This window comes from Penicillium psychrofluorescens, assembly GCF_964197705.1.
Source record: "Penicillium psychrofluorescens genome assembly, chromosome: 3".
Lineage (NCBI taxonomy): Eukaryota > Fungi > Ascomycota > Eurotiomycetes > Eurotiales > Aspergillaceae > Penicillium > Penicillium psychrofluorescens.
Window position 1 is genome coordinate 3,524,534 of NC_133441.1, and position 13,785 is coordinate 3,538,318.

The 13,785-nt window shown below is 55.4% G+C and overlaps 8 protein-coding genes across 8 annotated transcripts; 4 read left to right on the forward strand and 4 right to left on the reverse strand.

The window, feature by feature from the left end:
- Positions 1-174: 174 nt before the first annotated feature.
- Positions 175-1,902, forward strand: PFLUO_LOCUS5453 (gamma-tubulin; the record flags this gene model as incomplete). The annotated part of the gene is made up of 7 exons (XM_073782902.1): positions 175-182; positions 241-281; positions 390-502; positions 552-605; positions 654-836; positions 889-1,086; positions 1,135-1,902. The coding sequence occupies 7 exons, from the start codon at positions 175-177 to the stop codon at positions 1,900-1,902; spliced, it is 1,365 nt and encodes a 454-aa protein (XP_073639510.1).
- A 1,107-nt stretch (positions 1,903-3,009) lies between these two features.
- PFLUO_LOCUS5454 (uncharacterized protein) lies at positions 3,010-3,228 on the forward strand (the record flags this gene model as incomplete). Its single annotated transcript, XM_073782903.1, has 1 exon — positions 3,010-3,228. One exon carries the CDS (start codon positions 3,010-3,012, stop codon positions 3,226-3,228), a length of 219 nt encoding a protein of 72 aa, XP_073639511.1.
- A 577-nt stretch (positions 3,229-3,805) lies between these two features.
- PFLUO_LOCUS5455 (uncharacterized protein) lies at positions 3,806-4,404 on the reverse strand (the record flags this gene model as incomplete). Its single annotated transcript, XM_073782904.1, has 3 exons — positions 3,806-3,827; positions 3,893-3,990; positions 4,051-4,404. The coding sequence occupies 3 exons, from the start codon at positions 4,402-4,404 to the stop codon at positions 3,806-3,808; spliced, it is 474 nt and encodes a 157-aa protein (XP_073639512.1).
- A 380-nt stretch (positions 4,405-4,784) lies between these two features.
- On the reverse strand, positions 4,785-6,032 carry PFLUO_LOCUS5456 (Serine/threonine-protein phosphatase 2A activator 2; the record flags this gene model as incomplete). The annotated part of the gene is made up of 1 exon (XM_073782905.1): positions 4,785-6,032. One exon carries the CDS (start codon positions 6,030-6,032, stop codon positions 4,785-4,787), a length of 1,248 nt encoding a protein of 415 aa, XP_073639513.1.
- Positions 6,033-6,488: 456 nt separating this feature from the next.
- PFLUO_LOCUS5457 (uncharacterized protein) lies at positions 6,489-7,478 on the forward strand (the record flags this gene model as incomplete). The annotated part of the gene is made up of 2 exons (XM_073782906.1): positions 6,489-6,987; positions 7,039-7,478. The coding sequence occupies 2 exons, from the start codon at positions 6,489-6,491 to the stop codon at positions 7,476-7,478; spliced, it is 939 nt and encodes a 312-aa protein (XP_073639514.1).
- Positions 7,479-8,150: 672 nt separating this feature from the next.
- PFLUO_LOCUS5458 (actin nucleation center) lies at positions 8,151-9,666 on the reverse strand (the record flags this gene model as incomplete). Its single annotated transcript, XM_073782907.1, has 6 exons — positions 8,151-8,237; positions 8,287-8,364; positions 8,423-9,214; positions 9,315-9,458; positions 9,518-9,564; positions 9,648-9,666. 6 exons carry the CDS (start codon positions 9,664-9,666, stop codon positions 8,151-8,153), a joined length of 1,167 nt encoding a protein of 388 aa, XP_073639515.1.
- A 732-nt stretch (positions 9,667-10,398) lies between these two features.
- PFLUO_LOCUS5459 (uncharacterized protein) lies at positions 10,399-11,551 on the forward strand (the record flags this gene model as incomplete). Its single annotated transcript, XM_073782908.1, has 5 exons — positions 10,399-10,416; positions 10,467-10,655; positions 10,715-11,046; positions 11,102-11,239; positions 11,293-11,551. 5 exons carry the CDS (start codon positions 10,399-10,401, stop codon positions 11,549-11,551), a joined length of 936 nt encoding a protein of 311 aa, XP_073639516.1.
- A 231-nt stretch (positions 11,552-11,782) lies between these two features.
- PFLUO_LOCUS5460 (uncharacterized protein) lies at positions 11,783-13,457 on the reverse strand (the record flags this gene model as incomplete). Its single annotated transcript, XM_073782909.1, has 2 exons — positions 11,783-12,921; positions 12,974-13,457. The coding sequence occupies 2 exons, from the start codon at positions 13,455-13,457 to the stop codon at positions 11,783-11,785; spliced, it is 1,623 nt and encodes a 540-aa protein (XP_073639517.1).
- Between the last annotated feature and the right edge of the window lie 328 nt (positions 13,458-13,785).

Below are 13,785 nucleotides of genomic sequence, written 5' to 3' on the forward strand. Positions count from 1 at the left end.
ATGTGAGATATGTGAGATGTTCGAGTAATTGATCGAGATGTTCCAACCAACCAGGGAAGTATGAAAACCTGGCTGCCTTGCTGCCTGAGGCCGCCAGCCAACCTTCCCCCCCGCAGACGCGCTAACTACGCGTTGACCATTGGATTTCCATCCTCTCTGCACCATCACTGGACGATGCCGAGGTAAGCATTCTCTCTCGGATATAACCACGACCGATGCTGAGACAGTGGGAAATCGCAGGGAAATCATCACCATCCAAGCCGGCCAGTGCGGCAACAATGGTATGTTGCGCCCCTCCATGCCTCCTCCATCGAGACTGCACCACAACACCACACTCCCCCCGAAACTTCCATAAAGTCGGGTGCTCCCCTGCTAACACCTGTCGACAGTTGGCAGCCAGTTCTGGCAGCAGCTGTGCCTCGAGCACGGTATCAGCCAGGATGGGAACCTGGAGGAGTTTGCAACCGAGGGCGGAGATCGCAAGGACGTCTTCTTCTATCAGGTGGGTTTGGTCTGCTACCTCGAGGACGAGGAACTAATGGCTGTGACAGAGTGACGATACCAGATACATTCCCCGCGCGATCCTCCTGGATCTAGAACCCAGGGTACGCCGTCCGCACACATCTCGCGAAACATGGCTAATGCCCCAGTAGGTCCTGAACGGCATTCAGACTGGCCCCTATAAAAACATCTACAACCCCGAGAACTTCTTCATTGGACAGCAGGGCATTGGAGCGGGAAACAACTGGGGTGCTGGATATTCTGCCGGAGAGAGCGTGCAAGAGGAGGTCTTTGATATGATTGATCGAGAAGCAGACGGAAGTGAATCGCTGGAGGTACAATTCCTTGTGCAGAGATGGAGTTCATCGAACTAACGCGGACGGATAGGGATTCATGCTGCTACATTCGATTGCAGGAGGCACGGGCTCCGGACTGGGCAGTTTCATCTTGGAACGCATGAATGACCGGTTCCCCAAGAAGCTGATCCAGACGTATTCCGTCTTCCCCGACGTCTCTGATGTGGTTGTCAACCCATACAACAGCTTGCTTACGATGCGACGATTGACCCAGGACGCGGACTCCGTGGTAAGTCATCCCCCCGGCTATATGTATTTATTATGATTGACGAATCAGGTTGTGTTGGACAATGGCGCGCTGTCGAGAATTGTCGCCGATCGAATGCACGTTCAAGAGCCCTCGTTCCAGCAAACCAACCAGCTGGTGTCGACGGTCATGTCGGCCTCGACCACCACGCTCCGATACCCCGGATACATGCACAACGACCTGGCGGGAATCATCGCCTCGCTGATCCCCACGCCGCGTAGCCATTTCCTACTTACGTCGTACACCCCCTTCACCGGCGACAACATCGAGCAGGCCAAGACCGTCCGCAAGACCACCGTGTTGGACGTGATGCGGCGTCTCCTCCAACCCAAGAACCGCATGGTGTCGATCAACCCCAGCAAGTCGAGCTGCTACATCAGCATCCTCAACATCATCCAGGGCGAGGCCGACCCCACAGATGTGCACAAGTCCCTGCTCCGGATCCGGGAGCGGCGTCTTGCTTCCTTTATCCCGTGGGGACCATCCAGCATCCAGGTGGCGCTGACCAAGAAATCGCCGTACCTCCAACACACGCACCGGGTGAGCGGACTCATGCTCGCCAACCACACCTCCGTCGCCACGCTGTTCAAGCGGATCGTCCAGCAGTACGACCGCCTGCGCAAACGCAATGCCTTCCTGGAGCAATACAAGAAGGAAGCTCCCTTCTCCGACGGACTCGGCGAGTTCGACGAGGCCCGGGCAGTGGTGATGGATTTGATCGGCGAGTACGAAGCCGCCGAGCGGGAGGATTACCTGGACCCCGAAGCCGGAAAGGAGAAAGAGCTCGGGGGAGCGTGATTTTTGGGTTTGGGTTAAATTACATTTAGGGTTTGGCGCATCAACCGGAGCGTGCGCGCAGGGTTGTTGATGGGTTCCGGCGTTTTTTTTTTTTTTTACTATTATTGAGGCTTTCAACCACGTATCGCTTGATTTGACTTTCCACGTAGCGATTCGGTATGTATGTCGGGGTGTGATCCGCCTGCAGACGTCGGGAAAAGGCAACTATTCGACTAAGCGAGCCATCGATAACGGGGGACTAGTCATAACTAGCCAATGCTGATCACCCGGTGCTAGCTAGGGGGTCCTAGCGATACTCGCTGGGACTGTCCACAAGGTCCAGAGGCATGCCCGCTAGTAGGTAACCATCGGGGCGCGTGGCCAGCGGAGCTCCGTTGCCACTGGTGGTTTCGGTAACCACCAGTGGCGCCCGACCCAGAGACGATGATTCAAGTTTTGCCCCGGGCGGTGTGACGCCGGTGCGGAGAGACGGACGGAGAGACTGACGTGGTCACTGGACTGATCAATAGTGCTGCAACGTGGAGGAATTGATGTAGCAGGTATAATAATCAGGGTACCGAGCCCCGTCGACTGGTACTACATCACGACTAGGAGTTGCTCCGTGCCTAGGCAGTGTAGCCGACTAGTTCTTCCTGATCTTGTCGGCCGTCGAACCTTCTGGTGACGGAATCAGCCCTGACTCAGCCTGCTCCCCTTTTCTCTGGATCCGTTTGACTTTCGCTTTCGCCTCCCGTCTCTTCCGCCGACTATATATTAGCTGTACCCATTATTCGGATCCCTTTTCTCCCTTTCCTATTCTCCTCCCCTTGGAACCCATCCACCCGCAACTGCCGTGCTCCCTCCCAACTGCGCTCGGACATTCCCCAACGGAGTCCCCGATCATTCCGCTTATCTCCTCACTGCCTGCCGCCTCCTCTCTGCTCTCCCTCCTCGATTCACCTCTCCCGGAGACACCTGTCTCCTCCTACCTGCCGCCCGCCAAACCACCACCACAACCCCAAGCGAGAACAACCGCCTCCTCCGTCACAGCCTAGCTACTAGCGCCTATCTATCTCCACCTCAGCGGCTACCTTCCACCCCGACCCCAACCCCCTAAATATAGCAACAATGGCCCCCCGCAAGCCACGCTGCAGTTTCAAGGAGTGCAAGGAAGCCGCGCAGCGCATCGTCGGCGACTGCAGTTTCTGCCACGGCCACTTCTGCTCCAAGCACCGCATGCTGGAGGCCCACTCCTGCTCCGGCCTCGAGGACTGCAAGAAAGAGAGCCATGCCCGCAATGCCGATAAGCTGAATAGCGAGCGGACTGTCGTTGTCAAGGGTGTATAGTTTTTGATTGGCCAACAACTATACCCTCAAATCATTTCTCTTTGGGTTTTGGGGTTCATTTTTCGTTGTTTTGCAGGGGATTGGTATTGGACCGGACCGGATGGATGGGGTTATATTTAGCGTGGTGTTTTTCATCTCATCCTTTGTTTCTTTCATTCTGGTTGGGTCTGGAGCTTTTCTTCTTTCTTCGATCTATCTACTAACTAGCCACGGCTAGCTTCCTTGGTTCTTTTGTTTCTGGTGAACTCGTTCGGGTCGTTCGGGTACTCTTTTCTCATACGCATGGCGTCCTTCTTATCGGGTGTCCTTCCATCTCTTGCATGCTTTCTCTTCTTCTCTTTTTCCTTTTCTTCTCTTCTCTTCTTCTCGATTTCGGGGCTTGCTACATAGAGATCCTGCGGGGCTCGCATGGGCATATTCTTTTCTACTTGTTCCTATGAGCGTGAATATATTATTCATTATTCAGTCAACTTGGTTTTTGATTGCAGAGGAGACAGTAGTAGAATTGTAAGAATAGTAACAACGTGTAGAAAAAGTAGTAGCACCGAACTCCATCCATACCGGCCTCGCCTCGGGTTTACCCCGGTCCAATCTTCGGCCTGGAACACAGTCAGTTCCAGCTAATTCGCCAGCAAGGAGTGAGTGGTGGCGTGACAGGACATACATGTCATGATGCTCGCTCAGCCGGCTGAGATACTTGTTCAGATCTTCGACTCGCTCCTTGTGCGTCTTGACGCCTTCGCGCTGGAGGCGCTCGCGCAGCTGTAAAAATCAAATCAGTATTTTCCAATGAGAAGAGCGGGCGGTAAAAAAGAGACATACCCGTTTCCGCCGCACCTCCTCATGCCGTCGCTCCGCCTCGGTCATCGCTCTCGGCGCCGCCTTGTCATCGTCATCATCACCATCACCACCACCACCGCCCTCCAAACCGGGCGATCCGGACCGGGACTTCGATTCGCCTCCCTCCTCGTGCCGTTGTAGCTGTGTCTGTTTCTGTTCATCCTCTCCCCCATCCTGCTGCCGGGCAGGCGCAGGTTCGCCGCCGTCCTCCGCTTCCTTCCGCTTCTCCTTCTTCTTCTTTTTCTTCTCCACGCGGCCCGCGCTCACTTTGCTGCCTTTGAGCTTGAGCCGCCCGCCGCCTCCACCGGCTGAGGAGTACTCGTCTGCAGGAGCCATGGTGGGGAGTCGAACTTGCTGTGCAAAAAAAGCCTAGTGGAGAGAGAGAAAGGAAGGATTGCCGGTGGCGTGGGGGGTTGTAGGTGGTGCGGAGTAGAGCAGGGGGTTCTATCCCCTTTTACTGGATGTCTGGCTCTCGAGTATCCCCGTTTCCTTTCTGGGGTAATAATAATGGCACTGGCAGTGCTGGGTGCGTGTTCTCTGCGGAATGATGAATTGGTTGGGTGTGGCCAATGGGAGGCGGTGGGAGGATCGAACACTACTCTGTGAGCGAACTATAAGACACCAAGGATTCTTTTGTCATTCTATCATTGCTAGTAAAAAAACATTGAAGGCCTATCTAGTAGTATTGATTGACCTGACTACTTAGACAGGTCAGGCTAGTCAAACGGGATCGGGCGCAACCCGGACCCTCCCATTCGCTTGCGCATCTCCGCGCCAGCCGCCACCGTACTGGGCACCTTGATGCCACAACAATCCCCAAAGTAGTCTGTATTCTGATGATCGTGTGGGTGATTGTGTTCATGTTCATGCAGACTCGCACCATCCTCCGCCGCCGTCTCCCCCATCCCTTCGGCCGGCGGGAGCAAGCTCCCAAACAGAAAATGCTGCATGATGGGCAGCTTGCCCAGCACCTCCTTGACAAACATCTTCTTCATCCCGCTCTCCACCTTGAGCCAGTTCTTGGCTCCGGAGATATCATCCAGCATGGGACTGTGCCAGCGCAGACCCTTGACGGTCTTGACGCTGTCCACCCACCGCACCTGATCCAGATACAAATATCGATCGCCTTCTTCGTCCAGCGTCGCCGTATTATGGATCCCCAGCGGCGTCACATAGGGATGGTCTACCAACTGGCTGGCGCCGAACAGGAACGGCAAGAAATGGTAGTCGTCCAGTCCCCACACGCCGTGCGACCCGGCCGGCTCTAGATAGTAGGTCGACTGGATCTCGCGCATGAGATGCAGGTACTCGGTGTAGACCTTGAACACGATGCCGGCAAAGTCGGCCTTGGGGAGTTGGCCGAGCTGATAGAGACACAGCAGCCACATCATGAAGTTCAGTTCATGCCCGGACCCGTAATCGATTCGGTCTCGGGACCCTAATGAATGGATCAGGTATGTGGATGCCTCGTCGATTGCGGCTCTGTCTTTCAGCCCGAGAATCTCAGAGTGCCATGACGCGCTCTGCTCGGCGACCTCGTCGAAGAGTGTGCGAAACGCTGGGTTGCCAAATCGGGACCCGCCCTGGTCGATGGCCGGGTGTTTATCTAGTAATGATCGAATCCGAGACACAACGCCAGAGATCTTGGTGATGGACTCCGATTCCTGGGGGTGGTCGTTCGGCCGGCCACGGACCGAGTCGGTCAGGCCGAAGATGAAAGCGAGGACGAGGTGGTAGGTAGGTGAGGATAGGAAAATCTCGTGATCTTTTGGAGACAGGATGCGGCGGGCGGGTCGGAGATATTGGTGGGCGGACAGGTCTGGTGGCGGGGACAGGTGAGGGGTGGTGGGCGTGGGTTCACGGGTCTGCGCGTGGGGTTTTTGTTTGGATGACCGGAGATCCAACAGTTTCTTAGAGAGGTCAACCGTACCCGCTGGGCGAGGGGCAGTCTGTGAGGCCATCATATTCGGTTCTGGTCGATGCAGGAGACAGAAGCAAGAAGGTCAGAGCATGGCAGAATAATCAACGCCCCACCGCTTTGGTCCATGACATAAAATATATGACCCGAAGCGGACTAGCACGGTGGAGCATGTGATCTTCCCCAGAAAACCAATCGAGTGACTTGCGCACCTGATCAGAGCGACACAAACATACACCACTACGACCACTACCACGACGGATACGACTACGGCTACTACGATTGACAGCAAGGGGAACATGCTCAAGGGCTTCGCTCTCTCACATATCCAACCAACTCCCCCCAGTCAATAACATCCCTCCGCCCCATTTTTCTCTCCCATCTCTCGCATTTCCCCTCGATTGGCCTCCCTGGCGCCTGTGTGCTGCATACCCCTCCGCCATCTGTGCTGGCCATTGGGTCAAACCGTCTGTGTGACTGACTAGGGAATGAGCACGCCATCATGAATACTCTCGAGTCATCGGCGCCGTCTCCGACAGGTCCCCGCAACGACGAGGTAGGCAGGGAGGTTGGCTCATTGTCGTCACGCTCCTCGACGCATGCCGGCTCGGCCCTCTCATCGTCGCTCGGTAGCACCCAGTCCCACTCGAGCTCGTCATCCCGGAAGCAACGGCAGTCCCAAAATCAACCGCAGCAGCAGCTGGGCCCGTCCAACGAGTCCACCCCGATCTTTGGTGCGGCGGGGTCATTGCACCGCAACTACCAGTCCACCGGCGGACCGACTGAATCTCGGCCTGCCGGCCCGAATGGTGTCCCCAAGACCTCGCCCTGGGGTAACCCCGGGCCCGATCCAGCCGCCGAGAGCACAGACCCGAGACAGCCGGACGGCGAGGACTCGCGCCCGGTGTCGCAGCATTCCTGGTACAGCAAGCTCGCAGACCGATATGGCAGCTTAGAGCTGGAGAACAAAGGGAGTGTAGCACGCGACCATCTCGCTTTAGGTATGACATACTTGTGTAGAGTACTCGAGAGGAACTGACGATGTACAACAGAGCGGACCTTCCTAGCTTGGATGCGCACATCCCTCGCCTTCGCCTCCATCGGCATCGCCGTCACGCAACTCTTCCGTCTCAACACCACAACCGCAACAACCCACTCCATGTCAGATCCCAATGCACCACCAGGCATCCTCCCACCCGTCATGTCCCCACCCCTCCTCGGTCTCGCTGCAGGGACCGCCACCCAAGCACCCGACCCCTCTGCCCGCCTCCGCAGCGTCGGCAAACCGCTCGGCACAACCTTCATCGGCGTCGCCATTTTGATTCTTGTTGTCGGCTTCCATCGCTACTTCGAGAGCCAGTACTGGATCATCCGCGGCAAGTTCCCCGCTAGTCGTGGCAGTGTTGCCCTGACGGCGTTTGTTGCGGCCGCGCTGATCATCGCGGCTCTTGCGGTGATATTGGCTGTTTCGCCTAGTGCGATTGAGCGGTGACGCCTTTTTCATTTATATTTTAGTCTTATATTCTCGGCTGGTTCTCGGCTAGTTTATGGCGGCTTCTTCACTTTTCTCTTTTATCCTTATTCGGTTGCGTTTTTTCGAGGCAAAAAGGGTTTTTTATCTTGGTATTCTGCTTACATCCTGATCCCTCGATGGACGGGGGTTTCGTTCTCTGATTGCTATAGAATACGGGGGGACTCTTGGTTCAACATGCCTGCATTGCAGGAGTGTATTGCTTGGGCATCCTGCCTTGGTAGGAATCTGGCTAGTGTGATCGCGTTCGAAAGATGATATCTCCGTTCGGAGTCCGTGACTCAACATTACATACACACTTGGCCCGATTTCTTGGAGATATAAGGTAGAGGAAGTAGACTTCGTTCACGAGCAAACAACCCGTCGATCCATAGACGTTCTTTCATTTCTGCCACTAAGGATCCATGCGCACCAGACCAGTCTAGGCAGTCGGGAGAGAAAGAGGCAGGCAGAGGGAATATATCGACAAGTGGTGGGGGTGTGGGTGACACACGAGGAGATAGACGGGAGATATCAACCAACGTAGAGGGCAGGGCATGGCTTGCAGATGCTGAGAAGACGTTGCGGGAGAGAGAGAGGGCACAGACAAGAAAACAGAGAGCCAGGTAAATACAACACAGACGCAACGCTCAATCACCTCGGGCCTAGCTTTTCCAGAGCTCGTGCGCCCTGTTCCTGCCACTCTTGCTTCGAAACCCACATGTCCTCCTTGTCGGCGATCTATAGCAATGTTAGTATCACGGAGCTAAATTTGAAAGGAGAAACATACCAGGTTGGCCAGCACGGCGCCACCCAGGAACACCATGTGTCGTCGTCGCGGGGGGTCTTCGATGCGAACCTTGAATTTCTGTAGTCATAATGTCAGCCTTGATATAAAAAAAAATGCTTGGAAAAGAGCAACCCACGTTCAGCCGCTCCGGGTTCCCGGCCAGTACCCGGGTCAGCCAGAGCTGCTTCAACTCCTTCTCCAACCGCGATGGCAGACCGGGGTACATGCTGCTACCACCACTGAGAACAATAGCCTTGTACAGACTGGAACGAACGTCGACGTCCGCGCCTTGGATGGTGTTGAACAGCAACTCGGCGATACCGGGCTGGTCAACATCCACCAGATGAGGCTGGAACAGACATTCCGGAGCCTCGAAGCGCTCGCTCCCGACACGGATGACACGACCGTCCGGCAAGGTGTAGGACTCAACCAGCACTGTAGTATCCTCGGAGAGCTTCTTGTCGAGCTCCAAGTCATACGAGACATAGCACATCTTCTCCTTGATCTGGCGCACGGTCTCGAAGTCCGCGGTACGGTTGAGCGCGTAACCCCGGCGCAGGAGGAGAGCAATGAGATTGCGGGTGACGTCGCGGCCCGCGACATCCAGCCGACGGATGTGGTGGTTCAGCACGGTGGACTCGTACACGGGGATAACGTGGGTGACGCCGTCGCCCGAGTCCACGACCACGCCACTGCTCAGACCCTGGGCATACAGTGCCAGCACCGCCTGGATCGCCACGTAGACGCCGCCAAAGCCATAACCCTCCAGCATCACCTCGGCCATCTGCTCGCGATTTTTGAGCGGGTTCATGGGCGGCTCGGTCAGGAGGATCTTGCGACCTGTCGGGTCGATCTTCATCTTGTCGTAAAAGGTGTAGTTCCACAGATGTTGCATATCGTCCCATCGTTTGACGATTCCATTTTCCATCTACGGACGAGGATGGGCTGTTAGCGACACGTCTGCCTTGGTTTTGCGGGGGGATGGTGGGGGTAGCAGTCGAGGAAAACCACATATTCTGAAAACATACCGGGTAGGTGATCTGGAGCATCGATCGTGCAGCAGCAGCTTCATCACCGCACATGATATCCTTGACCACGATATCGCCGCCCTGTTCCTCTGTTCGCAAGATGGGCCGCCCCACTATCGAGGGGAACTGGTGCTCTGGGAAGTTCTGTACGCCAGCGGGTCAGGGATGTGGCATATGGGAGGGGAATAATTGATGAGACATACCTGGCCTGCATATCCGACTTTGAGGAAACCGGTTCCTCCGTCGAGCACTAATGGTGTAGGAGTGGCAGGTTAGCTTGGAGGTAGCTGATGATGGGGGGGCGACATGGCGGGCAGGGAGGGAGATGGGTACCAATGGGCATGTCCGCCATGGTGGAGGAATTGGAGTTGTCAGGCCGTCCGGGAGTTCGCAGGGGCGATTGACCAGGGCAGAGTGGAAGGAAGGAAGGACGATGGAGTTGGAGATGGAACAGGTGACCCGGGGCAGCCTAGATGACGCTGCTTACGTGACGGGAATGGGGTGCCTGAGGCGGAGAGTGTCAACAATCACCACTTGGGCTTCATGTTTGCTCAATAAAGCAGAAGGAGTGGACGGTGGTAAATGAAACGAGCTGTTACTGGTATACGAGAGAATTTGTGTGCTGGCTCTGTTCATGTAGGGTGCCATATCGACCGAATTGATGTACGAAGTCACCAATTCAGGGACTCATCAAGACGAAGACCAGAAGTACACAGTCAAGACAACCAAACCTCATCCAGACGAGATCCAGATAACATCAATAATCCCGTTGAATGCAATCTCCAACCAGTCCCAAAGCGCCGGTGTAGTCTCCTATCGGCCGACATTCGATTTCCTCGGGAAACTCACGATCCCTAAATTCGATTCCTCATCAACTTATAGAAAGACGCACCTCTTCCCTCGTAATCATCATCATCCTCCATCAACCACAATAATCAATTCCCCAGAAATAACCCGGTGGATCTACAACTGTGTCCCTGCCATTCACCCCGTCATCGAAGCTCGTGATCTGGCCAATCGATAAAAACAACACCGCATCACCCACCACACCAACTCTCCGCTCAACCGCGCAAGAACAGGAACCATGGCACAAGTCGGCTGGGTAAGCACTCTCCCTTAACAGCTTATCTCATAGCTAACAGTTACTCGCAGTACGGCCTCGGATCCATGGGCCTGGCCATGGCCTCCAACCTGCAGCGCCACCTCGTGGCGCGCAAGGCCCTGAACCTGGTGTACTCCAACCGCACGATGTCGCGCGGTGCGCCACTGCAAGCACTCGGCGCAATCCCTGAGCCTAGTTTCGAGACATTGTTTTCTCAATGTGGGATTATTTTCACTATGGTGGGTAGCTACCCAACCTGACCGACTTGCTCCTCGGAATCAGCACTAACTAGTATCAGGTTGCGAATGACTCCGTCCTTCAGAATCTTCTCTCCTCAGCCGTCAGCTCAGGGCATTCGCTCAAAGACAAGATCTTTGTGGACTGCTCGACCGTGCACCCGGAGACGGTCAGCAAGGCCGTCGCCCAGCTGAAGAGCAAGGACGCGTCATACGTAGCAGCCCCCGTCTTTGGCGGGAAGCCCATTGCCGTGGATGGGAAGTTGGTGTTTGCCATTGGGGGGCCGAAGAGCGCGACCGATGTTGTTAAGCCGCTCATCCAGGATGTTATGGGACGGCGGGTGATTGAGTGTGGGGAGGATGCGACGAAGTCTTCGTTGCTGAAGATTGCTGGGTATGTTTACTATTTTGATAATCATACATGTATGAGTGTGGCTGATGCAGTACAGAAATATCGTCACTGTGAACATGATGGAGGCTGTTGGGGAGGCGCAGGTCTTCGCTGAGAAGACTGGGCTTGGGACGGGCCCAATGGAGGAGCTCATCGGGGAGGCATTCGGTGCTGTGGCTGGAGGTTACTCGAAGAGGTGTGTTTTTTTCACTTAAGTATGCACTACAGGAGTTCTTACATCTTCTACAGATTGACTACTGGCGCCTATGCACCGCCCCTGGACTCGCGCCCTGGATTCGGTGTCTCTCTGGCGATCAAGGACGCCAAGCATGCAATGGCAATGGCATCGGATCACGGTATCCAGCTTCCTGGCCTGGAGATCGCTCGTCTGAACATGGAGGCCGCGAGGGCCTATGGCGGGGAGTGTCTTGACAGCAGTGCGATGTACGGGACGCTGCGCCAGATGGCAGCATTGGGGTTTGGGAACGAGAAGAGCAGGAAAGTTTAGATGCGTGCCAGAGCATCATGTACGAATAGTAGGAGGATTAGATAGAAGTAAGAGAGGCGTAGAAAGATTCGTGTCGCTCAATTTCTTGGCTTCACTGGATGAGATCAAAATCACGCCCTATAACTCTAATTTAATAGGTCGGAATTATGTTTTGTGAATAACTTCGCTGTCGAAGGCGGTAGAAATGAATATTCTCAGGCTGGGCTAGCACTTCTCTCGAGTCCGGATACATCATGAAGGAGTGGAATCGTGAGATTTCGACTCTGGTACTATGCGCGCCGTCCCTAACAAGCCCGGGTACTGCTCCGCAAACAGCGGACCCAAGGACCAATTGGCGAGGTTGCGGAGATGACGCTCAAAGACCGGATTGATGAGGAGTTCATCGGAGTCGCCCGTCGACAAGAGGCAATCCGTAGCTTCATACGGCCAATTGACAGACAATCCTCTCGTGAAGGGGATAAACCAGTTCTCAAAAAGATAGTCCTGGTGAGAAGCCACGAGGCGATCGCGCATGCGCGGGAAGGGTACATAGTCCATCCATGCCGGATGAGGATGGAAGAGTTGCGACGGGCGCGGGGTGAACCATTCAGGCATCCTTTCGTAATTCTCTTGCGTGGGATAGATCTGCCAGCGCATAAGAAGGAACATGATATAGAGCACTGCGACTTGTTCCGGCAGCGCAGAAATGTCCGGGAATGTGCGCAGGATATCCGTGAATACTTTGGAAGCCGGATGTGAATTCGCGCTCTTCTCTGGGTTCAGCAGTGAAGACACGCTTGGATACGGTGGCCCGACCAGTTTCTGGCGCGGGACGCCTTGCGCCGCTTCCTTTTGTCGATGGTGAAGAAAGTCCCGTAATATAGTGTCCAAGGGACAGGTCGGGGAGACATTTCGGATTGGAGCCGCGAAAGCAGGCATGTTTGACTCGATGTGTGGATTCGAGGTTTGAGCGTATGGTGGCGAGGAAGGATTCGAGCTGGGGTTCGGTTGGGATGAACGGAGGGCTTCTGAGCTGCTGGGCCCGAGCCGGTCTACCTTGGGTACATTTTGGGACGGGTCAAGAAGGAAATTGAATCCCAGCCGCTCCTCGACACCAAGGTCCAAGCCATGGGCGAGGTTATGACGCTGGGAGTCAAATGCATTGCGGAAAGAAGATATGGGAATCCCTCCGTGGCCGCTGCTGCGGCGACTCCCGAAAGATGCGGAATGGGTGGGAGACGGTGTGTCGAGGCTACCGAGAGACTCAGGATAGGACCGTTCGCCCTGTGCTGGGGCATGGCTGTTCGGTGTGAAGTTGTCGGGATCTGGGAAGGGGGTTGTACGGGATGGAAGCGGGAAGGACATGGGCGGAGGATGTGAAGAGGGTGCGTCTGGCAGCGATTATCAGTTTGGGGCCGCGAAATAGGGAGACGCAGAGCGTACCTGTTGCTTCTATTTTCCCAAGCAACGGTTGGATTATGTCCATCGCAGCCCGGAGCCCCTGTCGGAGCTCACGGTTCTCGGAGCGCATACTCTCATTCTGCCGATGTGCTGCCTGGAGGTCGAGGAACGGTTTCTGCGACGACAGATCACGGACCTGCTGTTCCAGCGCATCAATATGAGTCTTGGTGCGTTCTCTGATTGCGCGCTGCGCCTGGCGGTCGTTGGCACGCTTCTTGGCCAACTGATCGGGGGTGAGGTGGGCGACGCCTCGTGATGACGTGCTGTTCAGCTTGCGCTTCCGGCCAGCGGTGGCCGGGCTGTCATCGTCCGCTGGGAACGTCCCGGGGCCCACGGAGTTTGAGCGCGAAAGAACCGGGGAGATCTCGGGATCATTAGCGATCGAAGCCAGGTCAGGATGCGAACGGGCGTCGGCCAGCTCGATCGTCAACGGCGCATCAGTTGGGTCCACAGCGCGGCTGGCCATGGCCTCACACGCGTGTTAAACAATTGACAACAGCCATGCAATAAAGGGGCAAGACAGCGGGGAAGCTCAAGAGCTCGGATCATGGAGGGAGTCAAGTCGCAATGGGGAAGTGGCGGTTGATTGGTTGGTTGGGCTGGGAAGTGTGTCTGCCAAGGCGGACTATACCACACCTCCTCTACTAGTTACATTGAGTACAGTATCATGATGCGAAAAGAGCTTCTCATTGCACACAACGATCGTAAATAGAGACCGGTTATACAACATGTACAGTGTCAGGCCAAGAATAGGTATGCAAGAAAGTCCGTCGTGTCAGATCGTATACAAGATG